The sequence below is a fragment of the Pseudophryne corroboree genome, chromosome 2 (assembly GCF_028390025.1).
Source record: "Pseudophryne corroboree isolate aPseCor3 chromosome 2, aPseCor3.hap2, whole genome shotgun sequence".
Taxonomy (NCBI): domain Eukaryota; kingdom Metazoa; phylum Chordata; class Amphibia; order Anura; family Myobatrachidae; genus Pseudophryne; species Pseudophryne corroboree.
The window spans coordinates 200,778,135-200,803,160 of record NC_086445.1 but is presented as its reverse complement, the minus strand read 5'-3'; the positions used below and the strand labels follow the sequence as shown (position 1 = coordinate 200,803,160).

Below are 25,026 nucleotides of genomic sequence, written 5' to 3'. Positions count from 1 at the left end.
AGATCACAAGTTGTACGGTGTGATTGGTGTGGCTGGTATGAGTCTTACCCGGGATTCAAAATGCCTCCCTTATTGTGTATGCTCGTCCGGGCACAGTACCTAACTGGAGTCTGGAGGAGGGTCATAGGGGGAGGAGCCAGTGCACACCACCTGACCTAGTAAAGCTTTACTTTTTTGTGCCCTGTCTCCTGCGGAGCCGCTATTCCCCATGGTCCTTTCAGGAACCCCAGCATCCACTACGGACTCCGAGAAATAGAATTATCGGTAAGTAAATTCTTATTTTTATTTCAGGGTTAGGAATTCTTATTTCTAAATACACACAGAATGGCACAAACTTAGACTAATATGAACTGTGATAGTGTACCGGACAGACTGACATTGACATTCACACATACAGCACTGTCCTTACCTGTTCGTTATCATAGTACCTGCAGGAGCTCTCGTATAGGCAAGTTACCAAGTGCTCTTCAGCATTCAATAAGCTATGTGCTAATTTGCCACCATTCTAGGTATTGAAGTAGTGAGTGTAACACAGGGGAAACGGCAGTGGACAGCAAGGGTCAGGTGTGCCTTGCCCCATCTTCATCACATCTAGGCATCGGAATGTGCGGAATATAGCTGCATATTTTATATCTTATTACAGGCATAGGTGTGTTATATAAATATGATGTGCTTGCATTGATGTTATAGAAAGAAGTCGACTTACCATCATAAAACAATGAAAATGGAAAGAGGACAATACAGTTTTTTAAAATTAAATTTATGGCTATATACACTGTGTAATATGTGTATGTATGTATATACATGGGATCAGTATGTATTACTGACGGTTGGGATGCCAGCTGTTAGTATACAGACAACGGCATCATGGCCGTCAGTATGCCGGCAGCAGGACGAGTGCTAGCATGCCACTTACATACTCGTTGCACTCACCACAGGTTCTATTCCCACTCTATGGGTGTTGTGGACACCCACTAGTGGGAATAGCCCCTGTGAGCCGGGATTCCGGCGGGCGACATTGTCATCAGTCGGGATTCCGGCGTCTGTATCCTGACTGCCAGGATCCCGACTGCCGGCAATATAACTGCATCATATATACTGTACATACATACATACATATACATACATATGTATATAATATGCACTATGCACACATACACACACCTTTTTATTACATAATTTACCCATTGTAACATTGTACTTAAACAGTTTCCTAAAAGAATATATTTCTGAAGCTAAACTGTAAACTGTTTTATCATCTGAGAACTTCCTAATTACAGATTATATTTTGCTGTATTATGTACATGTGGATATGTACGCTCACTTACTTTTTTGAACTGGTGAAGAAATGATATTTCACTCTGCTGAGTAAGATACAGATGTATGCCTGCTCTACTTCCGTCTATTTCGGAGCTTGCGACTGTACTCCTCCTACAGTATGTTTGTGACTGTGCTCCTCCTACAGTATGTTTGTGACTGTGCTCCTCCTACAGTATGTTTGTGACTGTGCTCCTCCTACAGTATGTTTGTGACTGTGCTCCTCCTACAGTATGTTTGTGACTGTGCTCTTCTCACAGTGCTCTTCTCACAGTATGTTTGTGACTGTGCTCCTCCTACAGTATGTTTGTGACTATGCTCTTCTCACAGTATGTTTGTGACTGTGCTCTTCTCACAGTGCTCTTCTCACAGTATGTTTGTGACTGTGCTCCTCCTACAGTATGTTTGTGACTGTGCTCTTCTCACAGTATGTTTGTGACTGTGCTCTTCTCACAGTGCTCTTCTCACAGTATGTTTGTGACTGCTCCTCCTACAGTATGTTTGTGACTGTGCTCTTCTTACAGCATGTTTGTGACTGTGCTCCTCCTACTGTATGTTTGTGACTGTGCTCTTCTTACAGTATGTTTGTGACTGTGCTCCTCCTACAGTATGTTTGTGATTGTGCTCTTCTTACAGTATGTTTGTGACTGTGCTCTTACAGTATGTTTGTGACTGCTCCTCCTACAGTATGTTTGTGATTGTGCTCCTACAGTATGTTTGTGACTGTGCTCCTCCTACAGTATGTTTGTGACTGTGCTCCTCCTACAGTATGTTTGTGACTGTGCTCCTCCTACAGTATGTTTGTGACTGTGCTCCTCCTACAGTAAGTTTGTGACTGTGCTCCTCCTACAGTATGTTTGTGACTGTGCTCCTCCTACAGTATGTTTGTGACTGTGCTCCTCCTACAGTATGTTTGTGACTGTGCTCCTCCTACAGTATGTTTGTGACTGTGCTCTTCTCACAGTATGTTTGTGACTGTGCTCTTCTCACAGTGCTCTTCTCACAGTATGTTTGTGACTGTGCTCCTCCTACAGTATGTTTGTGACTGTGCTCTTCTCACAGTATGTTTGTGACTGTGCTCTTCTCACAGTGCTCTTCTCACAGTATGTTTGTGACTGTGCTCCTCCTACAGTATGTTTGTGACTGTGCTCTTCTCACAGTATGTTTGTGACTGTGCTCTTCTCACAGTGCTCTTCTCACAGTATGTTTGTGACTGTGCTCCTCCTACAGTATGTTTGTGACTGTACTCTTCTTACAGCATGTTTGTGACTGTGCTCCTCCTACTGTATGTTTGTGACTGTGCTCTTCTTACAGTATGTTTGTGACTGTGCTCCTCCTACAGTATGTTTGTGATTGTGCTCTTCTTACAGTATGTTTGTGACTGTGCTCTTACAGTATGTTTGTGACTGCTCCTCCTACAGTATGTTTGTGATTGTGCTCCTACAGTATGTTTGTGACTGTGCTCCTCCTACAGTATGTTTGTGACTGTGCTCCTCCTACAGTATGTTTGTGACTGTGCTCTTCTTACGGTATGTTTGTGACTGTGCTCCTCCTACAGTATGTTTGTGACTTTGCTCCTCCTACAGTATGTTTGTGACTGTGCTCCTCCTACAGTATGTTTGTGACTGCTCTTACAGTATGTTTGTGACTGTGCTCTTCTTACAGCATGTTTGTGACTGTGCTCCTCCTACAGTATGTTTGTGAATGTGCTCTTCTTACAGCATGTTTGTGACTGTGCTCCTCCTACAGTATGTTTGTGACTGTGCTCTTCTTACAGCATGTTTGTGACTGTGCTCCTCCTACAGTATGTTTGTGATGGTGCTCTTCTTACAGTATGTTTGTGACTGTGCTCTTACAGTATGTTTGTGACTGCTCCTCCTACAGTATGTTTGTGACTGTGCTCCTCCTACAGTATGTTTGTGACTGTGCTCTTCTTACGGTATGTTTGTGACTGTGCTCCTCCTACAGTATGTTTGTGACTTTGCTCCTCCTACAGTATGTTTGTGACTGTGCTCCTCCTACAGTATGTTTGTGACTGCTCTTACAGTATGTTTGTGACTGTGCTCTTCTTACAGCATGTTTGTGACTGTGCTCCTCCTACAGTATGTTTGTGATTGTGCTCTTCTTACAGCATGTTTGTGACTGTGCTCCTCCTACAGTATGTTTGTGATTGTGCTCTTCTTACAGTATGTTTGTGACTGTGCTCTTACAGTATGTTTGTGACTGCTCCTCCTACAGTATGTTTGTGATTGTGCTTCTACAGTATGTTTGTGACTGTGCTCCTCCTACAGTATGTTTGTGAATGTGCTCCTCCTACAGTATGTTTGTGACTGTGCTCTTCTTATGGTATGTTTGTGACTGTGCTCTTCTTACAGTATGTTTGTGACTGTGCTCCTCCTACAGTATGTTTGTGACTGTGCTCCTCCTACAGTATGTTTGTGACTGTGCTCCTCCTACAGTATGTTTGTGACTGTGCTCTTCTCACAGTGCTCTTCTCACAGTATGTTTGTGACTGTGCTCTTCTTACAGCATGTTTGTGACTGTGCTCCTCCTACAGTATGTTTGTGATTGTGCTCTTCTTACAGTATGTTTGTGACTGTGCTCTTACAGTATGTTTGTGACTGCTCCTCCTACAGTATGTTTGTGATGGTGCTCTTACAGCATGTTTGTGACTGTGCTCATCCTACAGTATGTTTGTGATTGTGCTCTTACAGTATGTTTGTGACTGTACTCCTCCTACAGTATGTTTGTGATGGTGCTCTTACAGCATGTTTGTGACTGTGCTCATCCTACAGTATGTTTGTGATTGTGCTCTTACAGTATGTTTGTGACTGTACTCCTCCTACAGTATGTTTGTGACTGTGCTCCTCCTACAGTATGTTTGTGACTGTGCTCTTACTGTGCTCCTCCTACAGTATGTTTGTGACTGTGCTCTTCTTACAGTATGTTTGTGACTGTGCTCTTACAGTATGTTTGTGACTGCTCTTACAACATGTTTGTGACTGTGCTCCTCCTACAGTATGTTTGTGACTGTGCTCCTCTTACAGTATGTTTGTGACTGTGCTCCTCCTATGCTTCAAGTGGAACCTGTTATGTATGTTTCCATGTTGTGTTCCAGAGGAGACACGAGTTTCACTCCGAGTAATGTCCCCTTACTGTTTTACTGTAAGCAGTGAGACTAAACCAAGCAATATTTTAGGTAAACCTGGAAGCAATATTTTAGGTTCAAAAAAAAGATTATTATTTTTTTTTTTAATGAAAGCAGTGACTCTAAAGTGGTCAGAGATTGGATTTTGATCATCTTCTGCACCATGTGTGCGGTCACGTTATTCTGCTACTTCACGGTTGTAGAAGTGTCTCCCGAGAGTTTAGAGGGGGTGTCCAACTAGGAGTGTACTAGGTGACCCATCAAGGTGTAGCTGAAAAAGTTAAAATCTGAATGCAAGGATTAATGTCAATTAAGTACACTTATAATTTACAAATAAGATGAGGAAAATCATGTAAGTGTGTTGGGAGGTGTGGCCAAGTCACCATAGTGGGTGTGGCTATCACGCTAGGCACATGCTTCCATCTGTTTGCTTTAAACACCCTGACAGTGCTGTGCCCACCACTGCCAGATGCTTGTTTCCACCGTTCATGAGCAGCATCCATCCAAACCGGCACTGTTACACCAGAATCATGAGAGGTGGCAGGTAGTAGCTCTCCTGCCTGTTCTAGCAGCTGTCACTACTTGCTTCTGCTGAAGCTACAAATGACTTTTCTAGCATTGACATTAAATTAATAGTACCTTCATAGGAAGGTTATGCCTCCCTTTCTACCAGTGCTGACATTAAATAAAGTGCGTTCACATGAAATAAATAAACCTATCCCCGCACCCCAACCAGTCTCCGCATTATTAGCACAGACCTGTAATAAGTAGCCATATTAACCAGCCCCCCTATGCCTGTAGGCCACTATCTTATTTGTCCAGTTTCCTGTAAACTCTGTAGGAAATGAAGAGCTTCAGGTAGCCCGTGACACCAAACAGATGGTTTAGGTCTGCGGAGTACTGACTGCTGAATACTAACATGAGAGATGTAGGGGCAGATGTATTAACCTGGAAGAAGTGATAAATCCGTGATAGGCGCAAGGTGATTAGTCACCAGCCAATCATTACAGATTTGAAAAATGACAGTTAGGAGCGGATTGGCTGGTGCGTTATCACCTTGCACTTCTCACTTCTTTATCCCTTCTCCAGGCTTAATACATCTGCCCCGTAGTCCTGTAACAACTGAAGGTGCCAATCTGCCTCTGTATATTGTAATAACTAATGATCACTGAATGTTTAAAGGCTTTTATACCTCATCACCTTTACATATACATGTCTGCATAATCTCAAATACACATACATACATAGATACCTACAAAAAGACAATGGCAGTTTATTTAATATTAGTAACCATCTCCTATTGTTTTACAGGCATTCTAGCTCAGAGGATGTTTGTCATGCTGCCATGTGGGGGACTTGGGGTGAGTACAAGCCTAAGGATATTTTCTTTTTGGCCTTCTTAGAGCAAATATATCCACTGATCCTTTATAATTCAGGAATATGCATCTTTACCGGAAATATTAAAGGGCAGAATCCTTATTTCCAGGGACGCCGAATTCTTTGGGGGAAATGGCATGAAATACAATGTGGCGATTTTCAACATTTTTGCTGCAGGATTTAAAGTGGCAATTTTTTGGTTTTAAAGTAAAAACCCGAGGTTTTTTTATTTTTATTTTGTATTATAAAGTTACTGACCCAAAACACAAGATTTTGTAAGGGAAGAAAATGCTGCTTTAAAATCCTACTGCAAAGATCACCGAAAATAAATAAAATATATATATTTTTTAAAACATGAGGACATTGTAGCATAGTCTATGCATTGGTTGATATGCTGTATTGTTTAATATGGTACTACTTAAAAATAAATGTACAGTCTCCGTCTCTTCCATATCAAAGGTTATGCATAATGTGTGTGTGTGTGTGTGTGTGTGTGTGTGTGTGTGTGTGTGTGTGTGTATATATATATATAACTATTCATGGACCGGCACTCCTTCTTACTTGCTATAGTCCGCTTCGGTGCCCTCAGAGTGACAGAAAGTATAGTGTACAAGAATAACTGCGGCACTCGGAGTCTTTCAAATCACAAAATGTGTATTAAAAGCATCACGCCATCTCCAACGTTTTGAGGCTGTCACACCTTGTTCACCTTGACAAAGGGGCGTGACAGCCCCGAAACGTTAGAGATGGCGTGATGCTTTTAATACACATTTTGTGATTTGAAAGACTCAGCGTGCCGCAATTATTCTTGTACAATATATAATATATATGTGTGTGTGTGTGTGTGTGTGTGTGTGTGTTTGTTTATTTATTTATATATATATATATATATATATGTATATGTGTGTGTGTTTATTTATATATATATATATATATATATATATATTAATATATATATATATACTTTGCTTCCTCGTACGTGTGCTGTTATGCAATTAGTGTACGCTGTATGTGCTCTATAGACGCAGGATCACATGTTGTAAGCATATGAACATGTAACATGCTGTTTGGCATGATTTTCCTCAATCTGGAAGCGTGTATGTTTCTCTCAGATGGGGGAACCCATATATCTCACACCACAATTCTTGCTGACAGCGGGGAACTTTGATGTCCAGCTCTTCAAGGTCACACCTCTTTATAGACAGTAGAAGTGCATGGTCCCAATTGTCCCCTTTGATAAGAATACAGCTAATGGTACATTAGAAATAATCTACCTTCTACAGGGAAATATATGATCCTTTCATCTAACACATGGAACACGTGAAACCTGGAAACACATTCCTTTACTCTTAACGGTTCCTTAAAGGTTACTTAAATTTACTTAATTTTCCAGGACTTGCTGTACCACAGCAAAAGTTGCCTTCAGATGTAACCTGTCAAGGATCATAGGACAGGGAATGATGTCTTCTGCAGGACATAAAAGATACATTGAAGTATGTCTATATACTAGCAGTCCCTCCACTGATTCACCCATGGCGAGCCGTGTGCCAGGCCATCTAAACCTCAGGGGATGATTGAGTTAAGGCTGCGCATATGCCTTTCATTAGCTCAGAATCCCCCAGGTTTTTCCGTGTCTCCTTTGTTATTTCCCTGGCGCTGACGCGACTCTGATGAAAACAAGATGTTTCACGGGAAATGAAAGAAGAAGAAGAAAAAAAAAAGATAAAATAAATTCCTTTCCAGTGCGTTTATTCCTAAAAAACAAACCATAATTGAGATCAGAGGAATGGGCAGGCAGAGGGTTTTAGGCTGCAGCCTCACCCAAAATCATTAAGGGTTTTATTCATAAGCACTGGAAGACCTGAGCCTGCGAGTCCTCCAGTAATACAATTAGACACTAAAGTTACCAGATGACATTTGGAATATAAATTTATAATAACACAATAATTGGAAACTACATTGAACTGAAGGAGAAAATTGCTGAAATGCATTTCCTGTGTTTTGTTTTTACTATTGCTGGAAAATAATTGGTGCTGTTACGCTCGTCTTGTGATTAAGACCAGCTACAGCTTATCATCAAGCACTATACATATACACCTGTCCACAGGCTGAGACTCTTTACTAACATGGGGCCTAATTCAGATCTGTTCGTAGATGTGCTACGTCATGCAGCCTCCGTGGCCCGCCCCTCAATGGTCCGGACACGACTGTGTTGTCCATACCGCGGCCCGCCAATGGCGTTCTAATGCTATTGGAACACCCCCTCCCGCCCGCGACTGCCTCTGCCTGTCAATCAGGCAGAGGCTATCGCAGCTCTGAGATGCTTTTAGCATCTCACTGGGCTCCCGGGGTGGGCGTGCGCGCGCCACAAAAAAAAATTCAGACTGCAGTCTGAATTACCCCCATGGTACACCTTGCACTAGTGGACTTATCACTGCTAATCAGATTCTGATGACCATTTTTTTATATTATTTATAAAATGTTAGCCAGTGTTGATTGCTTCAGCACCGTCTATGTCAGTAACGAGCTTGACTTCATTAGAAAAAGGAAGTGATGAATAATGCATGAAATATGGCAATGCACGGTGCGGCTAGTAGACATGTAAGATGAATGCATGGAAATGCTCTGTGATGGTGCTGGAATGGAAATTGCCCAAGTATATTTTGTTGGTTATAAATTAAAACGCACCTGTCTTTTACACGGTGTAGAGGCAGCCAATATTCATGAGACTGAAGTTACCCACAATGCATTTCTCACCTCACTGGTACTGAGTGAATTGATAGGTTGCTTTCTGAAAATGGCCTTTATTGTGTGTAGGTGCCAAGTGTCTTTTAAGTGATGTGGCCGACCTATTGATTAAACTCTGAACACCTTATTATGTGCCGGACCTCTCTTTATTGTGCACTTTCCACTCACAGGTGGACAGCGACACCATCTGGAATGAGCTACATTCCTCAAATGCTGCTCGCTGGGCTGCTGGCAGCGTCATAGACCTCGCGTTTAAAGTCGTTACACGAGAATTAAAGGTACGTGACATGGGCCTTATCATAACATTTTTTTAGAGTATGTCTTCTGCCTTTAGAAGTCAATGCTGGCAGAGAAGACATAGCGCTTTAAATCTGCCGCTTCTGGGCAGGTTGAAGCTGAAAATTGAAAGTGGTGGTATTAGTATAAAGCTTGGCGGACTTTACACTAAATGTTAGTGCCGCTTTAAATTTGCAGGTCCAATCTGCAGAGAGCTAAGCTGCCACTTCGTAAATATAGCCCATATTCTTATCAGGTTATACGGAGATGACAATACAGGTTGAGTCTCCCTTATCCAAAATGCTTGGGACCAGAAGTACTTTGGATATCGGATTTTTCCGTATTTTGGAATAATTGCATACCATAATGATATATCATGGTGATGGGACCTAAGTCTAAGCACAGAATGCCTTTATGTTTCATATACACCTAATACACACAGCCTGAAGGTCATTTTAGCCAATATTTTTAATAACTTTGTGCGTGTGTGTATATTCACAAAATTCAGTTATGTTTCATATATACCTTATACACACAGCCTGAAGGTCATTTAATACAATATTTTTAATAACTTTGTGTATTAAACAAAGTTTGTGTACATTGAGCCATCAGAAAACAAAGTTTTCACTATCTCACTCTAACTCAAAAGATTCCGTATTTCGGAATATTCCGTATTTCGGAATATTTGGATATGGGATACTCAACCTGTAATAGTTTTGTCCTTTCAAGAAAAACAGTTTTACTTTTTGAACATTTGTGTTTCTTCAACCAACCCATCCCATATAATATATTAATGTTTATTTGAGATTCAAGGAATTCTACCTTAATGTTATGATTCTAGTTCACAGATCCTCACATATTTCTAACATTTGCATGGATGATCTGTATAATATAATTCAATGCCTGTCTTTTGGGACCCAATCATAGCTCTTCAGTCCCATAGCTGAAATAATAAATGTAATCATGCAGTTGGCTCATCAGACTTTCTCTTCTTGGTTACAGAATGGATTTGCATTGGTGAGGCCCCCCGGACATCACGCTGATCCGTCTACTGCAATGTACGAGCTTGCTTTATTTACACGGCTGGTAACACTGCTGGGGAGACATAATCAGAATATTCATGCCTATGGCTGTTTCTCAGTGTGTGACTGCAAGTCCAGCTGATCAGTAAATAGTAGTGTTTATCATAATGTTACTGACACTAGGTTTATGGTCTCCTCAGGGGGTTCTGTTTCTTCAATTCCGTGGCCATTGCAGCCAAGCAGTTGCAACAAAGACTAGATGTAAGGAAGATCCTTATTGTGGACTGGGTGAGTGCCATCAAATGTTAATCTGTATTTTTACAGAGGTGCTAGTTTACCATCCCTACTGTATACATTAAACATTTGGATATTAATGGGATTAGTGGACCCAGTGGTCGGCAAGAACAGAGGCATGTCTTTTTCGTATCTGTATGTGTATGTACGGGTCTGGGGCTCAGGATAGACAGCAAAAAGGTCGACAAACCTTAGGTCAACGCCAATTGGTCGACACACCTTAGGTCGACATGGACAAAAGGTCGACAGGAACAAGGTCGACATGGAAAAAGGTTGACATGAGTGTTTTTTTTTTTTTGGGTGTCGTTTTCTTCGTAGAGTGACCGGGAACCCCAATTAGTGCACCGCGTCCCCTCGCATGGCTCGCTTCGCTCGCCATGCTTCGGACATGGTGCCTTCGCTTCGCTCGGCACAGATTACCGTTCCAATCGTAGTCCACGTGGATCGTTAAGTATGAAAAGGTTCCAAAAAAGAAACAAATCGTGAAAAACTCATGTCGACCTTTTTCCATGTCGACCTTGTTCCTGTCGACCTTTTGTCCATGTCAACATTTTGTCCATGTCGACCTAAGGTTTGTCGACCAATTGGAATCGACCTAAGGTTTGTCGACCTTTTTGCTGTCGATCTGCAGTCCGGATACCGTATGTACACCTATGTCCCATTGGCTTGGAATTGTTTTGTGTAGGCTCGGAATGACGACAGTGCCTGATAACAATCCGATTTAAATTGATTAGACCATGAGTGGGCAATACCAGCTGGCCGCTCAGCCATATAACTTAATGGCAAGACATTAACCAGTCTGGAACTAGTGAATTCTGTTTTTTATGTAAGAGCTCTTAGGACCTCAGGAAGAGCGTTGTTGATGCTCGTTTGTATAGAATGGTAATGAATAAAGGCCACAGATTACCCAAGGACTAGTAGTCGTGTGTCCCCCCCCCCACACTATGATTCGGCGAAGGGCATCAGAAAACCCCTGTAAAGGAATGATTTTCTCTGAATGTGGAATTCGTTAAAGGCAATATGAAAAACAATTCTTCTGCTAATATGACCACTATTCTAAATAATATCACTTTTTAAACATATTCTAAAAGCCATTATGTTATTGCTATAGGGGATTATGCAGATGGTGCCTGGGGTCTACTATTTATTTCATCTTTATTTAACATAATCATTAGTATAATCATTCTATGTTGTTTGTACCTGAAAACTTCCTCGTTTATTTTTTAAACTTTGTAAATGTTAAAATTCTAAAAATAAATATAATTATTCTTTGAACATCAAGTTAAGCAAATTTATAAGCAACTATTTAGTGGAATTTGTGGATACCAGTCAGCTGCAGTTTGTTTTCCTTCTCTTTAAATAAAAAGATCCTTTTCCCGAATCTTCACCTTGTAGCCATATCGATGTTGTGTTTTAAGAAGACAAAAAATCATTGCTACTGTTTTTCTAACCAACTAAAATCTTCTTTGAATATAAAAAAAAGTATATGTTCTCAGCGAGGCCAATGTAGCACAAAACTGCAAAACTTAATCTAGACACTATGTAAACTTCCTTCGGCCAGGAAGGGGTTAAGAACACTGCTTCATCTGTGTTGAATTGAAATAGAAGGTGCTAGGAAGGATTTGCTAAGTTGCTTACAGTATGTTGTGGCATGATATCCTATGCCTTATGGTTACAAAGGGTTTTTTTGTTTTGCTTTTTAATACCTAGAATGAATTCCCGTGTGCCCGTTCTCTTACCCTTGACATCAGGACAATATTTTGCTGGTCCTGTGGTTTTCCCATTGTAGTGGTACTGTACACTAATGGTCTATAATTTAGTAAGCCGTGAGTTGTATAACTTCTGGTTTGGAAATGAGCCGCCATTGTAGCGTGTTGGTTTGGAGGTGACCTCCCTCCTGTTTAGGATTGTGGCAATATTTATGTACGATTTTAAGCTGTGGTCAGCAGTGGATACCAGTGCCTCACTTGTGGTGATCTAAGCTTGCGGGTTCTGTGGCTTTGTCGGAAGCAGTGGATATTTGTTTATGTGCAGAGTTTGTGCTAATTTTCCAAGATGTGTATGGCTTAGTCTGAGGCAGCAAGTACAAATGTGTAATTAGTGCTTTCTGGTAGAGTATGTGACCTCCAAAAGTGGTAGAGGAAGAGGATAGCTGTATACTGAGGACTCGTTATGGGAATCTAATTTGCCACATTATCTTGCTGACATCTTTGAATCTGAACAGAATAACGCAAAGATCTCTTTCTACTATTCTACAGGGATTTTCCCCAACTTTTCACCTGCTCAGAGTAGGTGAAGAGAAATTTGCATTATACCTATGAAGATTTATCGCATGCCAGTAATTGGATATATGTATTGCGAAAAAAGATGCGTTTCAGCATCTTTTTTGGAGCGAAAAACTAGTTATTGCAGCTCATTGGATACCACCGCTGGAAAATATGGCCTGAAAGTGTACCCTTCGCTTATAGCAGAGGCAGCCATTTTATCTTGCAACCAAACACCTTTTCTTGGGAATAGCTCCACAGTGGTGTCACTGCTTCTTAGTGATTCATTGAGATCTATTCTTGTGGCTATTGCTACAGCAGACTAATAGCTTACGCCACCATGTTTTGTTGCCAGATATACAATAAGGGATTCATGGTTCACATGATTGCTTAAGGTTGTGGGACTGCTCAGTCTTTTTTATATATATATTTCTCTGACGTCCTAGTGGATGCTGGGAACTCCGTAAGGACCATGGGGAATAGCGGGCTCCGAAGGAGGCTGGGCACTCTAGAAAGATTTATGACTACCTGGTGTGCACTGGCTCCTCCCACTATGACCCTCCTCCAAGCCTCAGTTAGATTTTGTGCCCAGCCGAGGTTGGATGCACACTAGGGGCTCTCCTGAGCCTTTAGAAAGAAAGTATAGAAATTAGGTTTTTTTATTTTCTTTTTTTAAATCAAGTAATTTTTTATTTGTTTTTTTGACATTTATACATAACTCAAACCAAACATCAGCATTCTATTAACTGTAACAATTGCCATCAATAAAATTATATATGTTAAAATTCAACATGCAGTGTGTGCGTCAATTATATTCACTTAAAGTTTCTTATCAAACGATATCTGTGTAAAGAAGGACTAGGTGTCCAGTATCGGTCTGCCCAACCTTGTGCTGCACCAGCGGTCCCACTTCTCTGTAAATTGAGAGGAGGAACCCCTTATCTTATACATATATCTCTCGTGTCGTATTACTGAGTTTACCAACGCCCTCCACTGCTCCACCCTAGGCATGTCAGCTGAGAACCAAACCCTGGCAATGACAACCCTCGACAGCGTAGTGAGACACAGGACATATTTGTACAGTACAACAGAGTGTGTTTCCTCAAGATCTAATCCAAACAGACATAGGCCGGGGTCTAATACGGGGAGGGATGGGGCAGTCATGGTTATATCACCCCATACCTTACGCCAGAAAAGGGAAATTGCAGGGCAGTCCCATAACAAATGCCAGAATCCGGCATCCGTCTCCCGGCATCTGGGGCAGCAAGAGTTATCTCTAAGACCAGCCCTCTGCATAGTGACAGGAGTTCGATACACCCTGTGTAGAATGTAAAAAAAAAACTTGTTTATATCGTATACATGGCGTAGTATATTTGATGGAGCCCAGGATCTGGATCCACTGCTCCTGGGATAGAGGTCCCAAATCAGTCTCCCATTTGATGCGAAGTGTATTCAAATGGTCGTGACCATATTTATTATTCAAAGCAGTATATATGACAGATATTTTTCCCCTTCGACTAAGAGAAGTGAGCAACGACTTAACGGGTGAATCTGCAATTGGAGGTGGGCCATGAGGAAACTGGGTCTGCACAGCATGCCTAAGTTGGAAGTACCGAAACAAGGCAGTGTTAGGTATATCAAATTCGAGTTTCAATTGCTGAAAAGACTTGAGCACTCCATCTTGGTAGAGTTGTTTTAGAGAGATTACACCCTTAGTTATCCAAATATTATCTGGAGATATCTTGTACAACTCTGAATACGTACTATTAAACCATAGCGGAGTACTGGCATCCTGCCCCTCCCAATCATATAGAGTATGTGCATAGCGCCAGATTAGCAAGGCTTGGCGTAACAAGGGAGGCAAACCAGAAGCCGCACGGCCAGAAAGAAGGAGTTGAAGAGGAGAAAAGGAGAAAGCAGAAGAGCACCTCGCCCGCTCAGCCAGAAGACCTCCCATTGTTGGATCCAAGGAATCTCCAGTCCACTCACCAAGATGGGACATTTGTGCTGCTACGTAGTATAGTCTCAGATTGGGAAGACTCGCACCCCCCGAGAGTTGTGACCTACTCAGCGTTTTAATAGAGACTCTTGCTGGTTTATTACCCCATATAAATGAGGACATAACGCCCTCAATTATAGTGAAGACTTTTTTCGGGTGTTAGACCGGAGAGTTATGTAGGGCATATAGGAACTTTGGTTGCATTATCATTTTGAATAAATTAACCCGACCCAGGATAGACAGTGGTAGTTTTTTCCAGCTATGAGCCCTTTCTTTAAATGACATCGTAATGGGGTCGATATTTTGGGCCACATAACTACGTGCCATAGGGGTAATCCAGATACCCAAGTATTTAAACCGCAGCGTCCATTGCAAGGGGTACACTCCCCGGGTATTTTCAGGGAGAGAACCAGACAAGGGAAAAATATGCGATTTATCCCAGTTGATTAATAAACCAGAAAAAACTCCAAATTCCTCCACTACCCGCAGCATAGTCTGCAAGGAGCCCTCAGAGTCCTGCAAGAAAAGGAGCATATCGTCTGCATACAGGGCCACAACATCCACATGACCCCCAACCTTAATACCCCTAATCTCGTCATGAGATCGTATCAAGGCGGCCAACGGCTCCACGGCAATTGCGAACAGCGCAGGGGATAGGGGGCAACCCTGTCGAGTGCCCCTCTCCAACGCAAACATCTCCGACGTGAAACCATTGGCCGTCACACGGGCCACAGGCAAAAAATACAATAACTGGAGAAATTTAATAAAACGAGGGCCAAAAGCAAACTTCTCCAGTACCCCCCACAAATATGTCCACTCCACTGAGTCGAATGCTTTGGCTGCATCTAGGGACACCACCACCGCATCCAACTCCCCCAGATCACGCCTCTGTAGATGACAAAACAGTCTACGTAAATTTTGGGCAGTTGACTTACCTGGCATAAATCCCGTCTGGTCCGGGTGAATGATTGTTGTGATAACTAAGTTCAATCTAGATGCCAAGATCTTTGCCAGTATCTTGACATCCGTATTGAGGAGGGAAATAGGTCTGTAAGATTCGGGGCGTATGGGGTCTTTTCCCGGTTTCAGCAAGACAATTATATTTGCCTCGGCCATAGAGCGAGGGAGAGTCCCGCCCTCCAACAACAGGTCAAATAATTGTAAAAGATAGGGGGCAAAAAAGCTGCTAAATTTCTTATAAACTTCACCCGGAAGTCCATCACTACCCGGTGCCTTAGACGTTGGAAGGGACAGGATCGCATCGTTCACCTCCTCCAGAGTAATTGGTGCATCTAGAGCCCCAGAGTCTTCCCGGGACAGACAGGGCAAATCCAACCGAGCCAAATAGTCCCTCAATTGATCATTGGAGTAAGTGGCTCGGGATGTATATAACGAGGAATAGTAACTACGAAATGTCTCAGACACCGCCGAGCCAGAGTAACACATTTGGTCGTCAGAGTTCCTCACACATTGAATCATTGTTCTAGTAGATTCCGACCGAGCCAAAAAAGCTAAATAACTGCCATTCATCTCCGCCTGAAAATAGTGTGCATGTCCCGCAAAAAGGAGTCTACGCCTGGACTTCTCATATAAGCAATCGGACCACTCTCCCTGCGCGTCTCGCCACAACAGTTCATCAGAACGTAAATGTGTAGCTATATATTGGGATTCCAATTGCTGACATAGGGCCTCCAGTCTTATTTCCTCCCTTTTACTAGATAATTTAACCTCAGATATTCGTTTTATAAAGGAGCCCCGCTGGAACGCTTTGAAAGCGTCATGTTTGACCGCCAGTTCGGTGCAAGACAGATTACAAACCTGGAACCCCTCCCAGGCATCAACCAAATCCGCACCCTCCCCTAATAAGGTTAACCAGAAGGGATTAAGTTTCCACATTTTTGCACCGCGCTCCCAACCAACACTAACTGTAAGTGATACAGGAGAGTGATCCGATATACCCCTAGGAAGATAGTCCACCGCCAACACATCAGGGGACAAGTCAGGAGAGATCAAGATCAAATCAATGCGAGAGAAGGCATGATAGGTAGCGGAGTGGCAGGAGAACTGATTAGCCGTGGGATTGCGACTCCTCCATACATCCACCAACCCCAATTCCCCCACCAGTCGTGCAAATGGAGTAGGGGATACAGAAGGGGAGGGAGAAGCAACCGACTCTCTCCATCTGTCCAGGGCATGATCCATCACATTGTTAAAATCCCCCAAGCATATCACTGGGGCAGCAGGGGATTGGGCTAGAAATCGGGCAGCATGCCGCAGAACCTCATTGTTATATGGCAGGGGGACATAGACAGCTAATATGTGCAATAATCTACGATTAATATGTGCGCGCAGAAAGACGTATCTGCCATATTGATCTGTTTCACAGGTGTCTAGGTGAAATTGTATAGATTTTCTAATTAGTACAGAGACACCCCTAGCGCTACCTGAGAAAGTGGAGTGGTACACATGACTAATCCAGGGTTTCTTGAGTGCCAACACCCTACTTCCAACCAAATGGGTTTCAGAAAGACAAATTATGTCTGCCTGGTATTTTTTAACCTGAGTCAAGATCAACGATCTCTTAATTTTTTCGTTCAAACCCCTGACGTTCCAGCTGAGCAGACGAAGCTCCCTAGATACAGCAGACATAGAAAGTAGGCGAGAAAAGGGTGGCAGGATATAAAAGAGAGACAAATATCAGAGCCCGGCCGTTCCGGGTCGCAGAGCAGTGTAGGCTGTGAATAGGGACACCCAGTCCCCCCATGTCCCTGGAAACAGAGGAAATCAAAGCAATATCGTTCGTAAACATCGCAACACAACAGAGCACACACATAAACAAAAATTGATGGCATGAAAAAAAACAAACTAACCCCCCCCATTCCCACCCTGTATCACCTTGGAAACTTAAGGTATACCTGGATCCCATAACTCCCTCCAAATTAACTAAACTAAGGGATAGGGGCCTAACCAAGAGCCCAAAGAAAAGCCCCTACACTATCTTCGGCATAGGCTCTCCATAGAATACCGATAGAAGTAGTGCCCTAACCCTGAAAAAACATATCTAGCAGCGTACCTCAACAATAATAATCAAACAAAAAAAAAAAAAGGGGAAAACACAAGAACCCACATCGATATTAGGTTGCCCGACATTGCCCCATCAAAGCATTGCTTATACACTCACAGTGAGACTAGCATAATAAGAATATGAGACAATTAGGCTTAGCATTAGGAGAGCAATAAACCAACAATTGTGCAGTAACACGTCATCGAGGAGGGTGAGGCTGTCGTTCCAGCCATGCAGCAGCATCTTGAGGAGTTGAAAAAAAATGAGTGGTGTTATCAAACACCACATGCAGCCTGGCCGGAAACAGCATAGAGTACTGTATGTTACGGTCACGGAGTTGACGTTTGATATGCAGAAACTGTGATCTACTCTTTTGCACCTCCAGGGCAAAATCAGGGAAAACGGATATATTATGTCCATCCAGTTGGAGAGGGCCCTGCGTCCGGGCCAGACGGAGTATAGCGTCACGGTCCTTAAAATGTAGGAAACGGGCAATAAATGTTCTAGACGGAGCCCCGGGTGGCGGCATTCTAGGCGGGAGTCTGTGTGCTCTTTCCACTGCAAATTGAGAGGTAAATGCTTCTCTGCCCAATAAACTAATAAGCCAGGTTTCCAGAAATAATTCCGGGGAGGTGCCCTCCGCTCTTTCAGGGAGTCCAACAAAACGAATGTTGTTGCGCCGCAGTCTCCCCTCTATATCGGAAATTTTAGCCTGCATAGACACCATTTGGGTAGACAAGTCGGCCACTTTCGTCTGTAGGGGTGACGTATTATCTTCCAGAGTCGATATCCGATGTTCAGTTTCACCCACTCTTTCCCGGATTTTCTGTAGATCTTGTCTAAGCAGAGAGACGTCCGCCTGCACCTGCCCAATCTTGTCTGTGACCCTCTGTTCAGACGCAGAAATGGCCTGTAGTATTTGCTGGGTAGAGTGAACTTGCTCAGCGGGATCAGAGGCAGCAACCTCTGTCGCAGGCGAGGATGGGTCAGTGTCACCCTGCTTTGCCGAATGAGACGGCTGCTGCGACCTAGCATATTTCTCCAGTTTCGCAGCGGCGTTAGCCGCGTTATGACCTCCTTTCACCATTGCAGCACTGGGCGCGGAGTCAGGGCCCCGAGGATATTACAGCAAAAAAGTCTCCAATCAGTATGGGGTCAGCATAGGGGGCCACCTGGGTCAGGCAGATATGATAAACAATAATATAGCAGAGCAGAGTGGGCTTATGGGCACACTGCAGAGTATTCTGTGTACAAGGAGTATTTCTGCACGGTAGCTAGTTTATGGGCACATGTGTGGCTATTGCAGAGATGCAGGAATCGTTCACAGAGAGTATTCTCCCTTTCTCCTTCTTCACCCCTCCCCTGCAGCTATATATATTTCTGAATATATGTGGGGAGGAACCACGTACAGGGAACCTCTCTGTACATGTCTATTAAGCCCAGGAGGGAGAGAGAGGGGCAGCCCCAGCCGCAGCTCACTCCGCCGTACGGCACCACAGGACAGAGAGGATATCAGGTGCAGGGAGAAATGTGCGAGCCTGCAAGATGGCGGTTTTCGCGGGCTTTCCTGCCCGCACTCACCCGTCCGCAGCACCTCCGCAGGGCTCCAGGCAAGTGCTGCCACGATATGCCCGCCAGTCAGAGCCTCCCCCGTCTCGGTCCCCCGGCCGGAGGATCACAGCAAGTCCGCCGCTGTTGTGAGCGCCGTCACGCGTCTTCCCGGACAGAGAGGCAGGGAGCCGGGGCGGCACGTCGGAGGTGTCAGATGCAGGGAGCCGCGCCGCACACCGGACCAGTGCGGGTATGTACAGGTGCAGTACACCTACTTGTGCCAGCTGGCAGGTCACAGTAGCCACGGGTTAGGGGAAAAACGGATGTTTAAGCAGGATTTCTATGGAGAGCTAAATCTTCCCACTGCTACTCCATGCCTGTCCAAGCCACACCCCCTACCTCAGGTTTTTTTATTTTCAGTGAGACCTGCTGGCAACAGGCTCACTGCAGCGAGGGACTAAGGGGAGAAGAAGCGAACCTGCCTGCTTGCAGCCAGCTTGGGCTTCTTAGGCTACTGGACACCATTAGCTCCAGAGGGATCGACCGCAGGCCCAGTCCTTGGTGTTCGGTCCCGGAGCCGCGCCGCCGTCCCCCTTACAGAGCCAGAAGCAAGAAGAGGTCTGGAAAATCGGCGGCAGAAGACATCAGTCTTCACCAAGGTAGCGCACAGCACTGCAGCTGTGCGCCATTGCTCCTCACACACACTTCACACTTCGGTCACTGAGGGTGCAGGGCGCTGGGGGGGGGCGCCCTGAGAAGCAATAATAACACCTTGGCTGGCAAAAATACCACAATATATAGCCCCAGAGGCTATATATGTGGAAAATACCCCTGCCAGAATATAGGAAAAAGCGGGAGAATAGTCCGCGGAAAAGGGGCGGAGCTATCTCCTTCAGCACACTGGCGCCATTTTCCCTCACAGCTCCGCTGGAAGGAAGCTCCCTGGCTCTCCCCTGCAGTCTACACTACAGAAAAGGGTAAAAAAGAGAGGGGGGGCACTAAATTTAGGCGCAGTATACATTTATATAGAAAAAGCAGCTATAGGGGACATAACTCAGTTAGTCCCTGCATTATATAGCGCTCTGGTGTGTGCTGGCATACTCTCACTCTGTCCCCCCAAATGGCTTTTGTGGGTCCTGTCCTCTGTAGAGCATTCCCTGTGTGTGTGCGGTGTGTCGGTACGGTGGTGTCGACATGTTTGATGAGGATAATGATGTGGAGACGGAGCAGATGCCTTTAGAAGGGATGTCACCCCCTGCGGGGCAGACACCTGAGTGGATGAGCTTATGGAAAGAAATGAGTGCACGTATAGACTCCTTGCATAAGAAATTTGACGACATGCCAAATGTGGGACAGCCGACTTCTCAGCTCGTGCCTGTCCAGGCGTCTCAAAGGTCATCAGGGGCTCTGAAACGCCCGCTACCTCAGATCGCAGACGCAGATGTCGACACTGATACTGACACCAGTGTCGACGACGATGAGTCTAACCTGATGCCCACTAAGGTTATTCACTGCATGATTGAGGCAATGAAAGAGGTGTTACACATTTCTGATATAAATACAGGTACCACTAAAAAGGGTATTATGTTTGGGGAGAAAAAACTACCCGTAGTTTTTCCCCCATCAGATGAATTAAATAAAGTGTGTGAAGAAGCGTGGGCTTTCCCTGATAAAAAATTGGTAATTCCTAAGAAGGTACTAATGGCGTTCCCTTTCCCGCCAGAGGATAGGTCACGTTGGGAAACACCTCCTAGGGTGGATAAAGCGCTCACACGTTTGTCTAAAAAGGTGGCACTACCGTCTCCGGATACGGCCGCCCTCAAGGAACCTGCTGATAGAAAGCAGGAGGCAATCCTGAAGTCTGTATACACACACTCAGGCATTATACTTAGGCCAGCTATTGCGTCAGCATGGATGTGCAGTGCTGCCGCTGCGTGGTCAGATAAACTGTCAGAAAATATTGACACACTAGACAGAGACACGATTCTGCTAACCATAGACCATATCAAAGACTCAGTCTTATATATGAGAGATGCACAGAGGGAAATCTGCCGGCTGGCATCTAAAGTAAGTGCATTGTCCATTTCTGCTAGGAGAGGCTTATGGACTCGCCAGTGGACAGGAGATGCAGATTCTAAAAGGCACATGGAAGTTTTGCCTTACAAGGGTGAGGAATTATTTGGGGATGGTCTCTCGGACCTAGTTTCCACAGCAACGTCTGGGAAGTCAGCATTTTTACCCCATGTCCCCTCACAGCCTAAGAAGGCGCCGTTTTATCAGGTTCAGTCCTTTCGGACCCAGAAAAACAAGCGTGGAAAAGGCGGGTCTTTTCTGTCCAGAGGTAGGGGAAAAAGGCTGCAACAAACAGCAGGTTCCCAGGAGCAAAAGTCCTCCCCCGCTTCTTCTTCCAAGTCCACCGCATGACGGTGGGGCTCCACAGGCGGAGCCAGGTACGGTGGGGGGCCGCCTCAAGGATTTCAGCGATCAGTGGGCTCGCTCACAGGTAGATCCCTGGATCCTTCAAATAGTATCTCAGGGGTACAAACTGGAATTCGAGGCGTCTCCACCCCACCGGTTCCTAAAATCTGCCTTGCCGATTGCTCCCACAGACAGGGAGGCGGTGCTAGCGGCAATTCACAAGCTGTATTCCCAGCAGGTGATAATCAAGGTACCCCTACTTCAACAAGGCCGGGGTTACTATTCCACACTATTTGTGGTGCCGAAACCGGACGGTTCGGTGAGACCCATTTTAAATTTGAAATCCTTGAACACATACATAAAAAAGTTCAAGTTCAAGATGGAATCGCTCAGGGCGGTTATTGCAAGCCTGGACGAGGGGGATTACATGGTATCCCTGGACATCAAGGATGCTTACTTGCATGTCCCCATTTACCATCCTCACCAGGAGTACCTCAGATTTGTGGTACAGGATTGCCATTACCAATTCCAGACGCTGCCGTTTGGACTGTCCACGGCACCAAGGGTATTTACCAAGGTTATGGCGGAAATGATGATACTCCTTCGAAAAAAGGGTGTTTTAATTATCCCGTACTTGGACGATCTCCTAATAAAGGCGAGGTCCAAGGAACAGTTGTTGGTGGGAGTAGCACTATCTCAGGAAGTGCTGCACCACCACGGCTGGATTCTGAATATCCCAAAGTCACAGCTGGTTCCGACGACACGTCTACTGTTCCTGGGTATGATTCTGGATACAGTCCAGAAAAAAGTGTTTCTCCCGGAGGAGAAAGCCAGGGAGTTGTCATCTCTAGTCAGAGACCTCCTGAAACCAAAACAGGTATCGGTGCATCACTGCACGCGGGTCCTGGGAAAGATGGTAGCTTCTTACGAAGCAATTCCCTTCGGCAGGTTCCATGCCAGAATCTTTCAGTGGGAACTGTTGGACAAATGGTCCGGATCGCATCTTCAGATGCATCGCTTAATAACCCTGTCTCCAAGAACCAGGGTGTCTCTACTGTGGTGGCTGCAGAGTGCCCATCTTCTAGAGGGCCGCAGGTTCGGCATACAGGACTGGGTCCTGGTGACCACGGATGCCAGCCTTCGAGGCTGGGGGGCAGTCACACGGGGAAGAAACTTCCAAGGACTATGGTTGAGTCAGGAGACTTCCCTTCACATAAATATTCTAGAACTAAGGGCCATTTACAATGCCCTAAGTCAAGCAAAATCCCTGCTCCTACACCAGCCGGTGCTGATCCAGTCAGACAACATCACGGCAGTCGCCCATGTAAATCGACAGGGCGGCACAAGAAGCAGGATGGCAATGGCAGAAGCCACAAGAATTCTCCGATGGGCGGAGAATCATGTACTAGCACTGTCAGCAGTGTTCATTCCGGGAGTGGACAACTGGGAAGCAGACTTCCTCAGCAGACACGACCTCCACCCGGGAGAGTGGGGACTTCATCCAGAAGTCTTCCAGATGCTGGTAAACCGTTGGGAAAAACCACAGGTGGACATGATGGCGTCCCGCCTCAACAAAAAGTTAAAAAGATATTGCGCCAGGTCAAGGGACCCTCAGGCGATAGCTGTGGACGCTCTAGTGACACCGTGGGTGTACCAGTCGGTTTATGTGTTCCCTCCTCTGCCTCTCATACCAAAGGTATTGAGAATAATAAGAAAGCGAGGAGTAAACACAATTCTCGTGGTTCCGGATTGGCCAAGACGAGCGTGGTACCCGGAACTCCAAGAGATGATCTCAGAGGACCCGTGGCCTCTGCCGCTCAGACAAGACCTGCTACAGCAGGGGCCCTGTCTGTTCCAAGACTTACCGCGGCTGCGTTTGACGGCATGGCGGTTGAACGCCGGATCCTGAAGGAAAAGGGCATTCCGGAGGAAGTCATTCCTACGCTTATTAAAGCCAGGAAAGATGTTACGGCAAATCATTATCACCGCATATGGCGGAAATATGTTGCATGGTGCGAGGCCGAAAAGGCCCCAACAGAGGAATTTCAACTAGGTCGATTTCTGCATTTCCTGCAAGCAGGAGTGAATATGGGCCTAAAACTAGGCTCCATTAAAGTACAGATCTCGGCTCTGTCGATTTTTCTTTCAAAAAGAACTAGCTTCAGTACCTGAAGTTCAGACATTTGTGAAAGGAGTGCTGCATATTCAGCCCCCGTTTATGCCTCCTGTGGCACCTTGGGATCTCAACGTGGTGTTGAGTTTCTTAAAATCACATTGGTTTGAGCCACTAAAAACCGTGGATCTGAAATATCTCACGTGGAAAGTGGTCATGTTATTGGCCTTGGCTTCAGCCAGGCGAGTGTCAGAATTGGCGGCTTTATCATGTAAAAGCCCGTATCTGATTTTCCATATGGATAGGGCAGAATTGAGGACTCGTCCCCAGTTTCTCCCTAAGGTGGTGTCAGCGTTTCACCTGAACCAGCCTATTGTGGTGCCTGCGGCTACTAGGGACTTGGAGGACTCCAAGTTGCTAGACGCTGTCAGGGCCCTGAAAATATATGTTTCCAGGACGGCTGGAGTCAGAAAATCTGACTCGCTGTTTATCCTGTATGCACCCAACAAGCTGGGTGCTCCTGCTTCTAAGCAGACTATTGCTCGCTGGATTTGTAGTACAATTCAGCTTGCACATTCTGTGGCAGGCCTGCCACAGCCAAAATCTGTAAATGCCCATTCCACAAGGAAGGTGGGCTCATCTTGGGCGGCTGCCCGAGGGGTCTCGGCTTTACAACTTTGCCGAGCAGCTACTTGGTCAGGGGCAAACACGTTTGCAAAATTCTACAAATTTGATACCCTGGCTGAGGAGGACCTGGAGTTCTCTCATTCGGTGCTGCAGAGTCATCCGCACTCTCCCGCCCGTTTGGGAGCTTTGGTATAATCCCCATGGTCCTTACGGAGTTCCCAGCATCCACTAGGACGTCAGAGAAAATAAGAATTTACTCACCGGTAATTCTATTTCTCGTAGTCCGTAGTGGATGCTGGGCGCCCATCCCAAGTGCGGATTGTCTGCAATTCTTGTAAATAGTTATTGCTAACTAATGGGTTATTGTTGAGCCATCTGTTGAGAGGCTCCGTTGTTTTCATACTGTCAAACTGGATATAGTATCACGAGTTGTACGGTGTGATTGGTGTGGCTGGTATGAGTCTTACCCGGGATTCAAAATCCTTCCTTATTATGTCAGCTCGTCCGGGCACAGTGTCCTAACTGAGGCTTGGAGGAGGGTCATAGTGGGAGGAGCCAGTGCACACCAGGTAGTCATAATCTTTCTAGAGTGCCCAGCCTCCTTCGGAGCCCGCTATTCCCCATGGTCCTTACGGAGTTCCCAGCATCCACTACGGACTACGAGAAATAGAATTACCGGTGAGTAAATTCTTTTTTTTTTTTAACTCTTTATTTGTGCAAAGAGAAACAGAGAAATTTACAAAATAGATGTAAGTGCACAATAAAAGGTACAAACAGTCCCTTAGGTGTTTTTCATTTTTAACAATCG

General features: G+C 44.9%; 1 protein-coding gene across 9 annotated transcripts in view; it reads left to right on the top strand.

Moving 5' to 3' along the window:
- HDAC7 (histone deacetylase 7) overlaps positions 1 to 25,026 on the top strand; it is a 614,661-nt gene that overhangs the window by 555,211 nt on the left and 34,424 nt on the right. For all 9 annotated transcript variants that reach the window (XM_063952225.1, XM_063952227.1, XM_063952226.1 and 6 more), the window contains 4 exons: positions 5,777 to 5,826; positions 8,761 to 8,868; positions 9,869 to 9,924; positions 10,089 to 10,176. In XM_063952225.1, the coding sequence (XP_063808295.1) occupies positions 5,777 to 5,826; positions 8,761 to 8,868; positions 9,869 to 9,924; positions 10,089 to 10,176 (302 nt within the window). The remainder of the gene's footprint in view (positions 1 to 5,776; positions 5,827 to 8,760; positions 8,869 to 9,868; positions 9,925 to 10,088; positions 10,177 to 25,026) is intronic.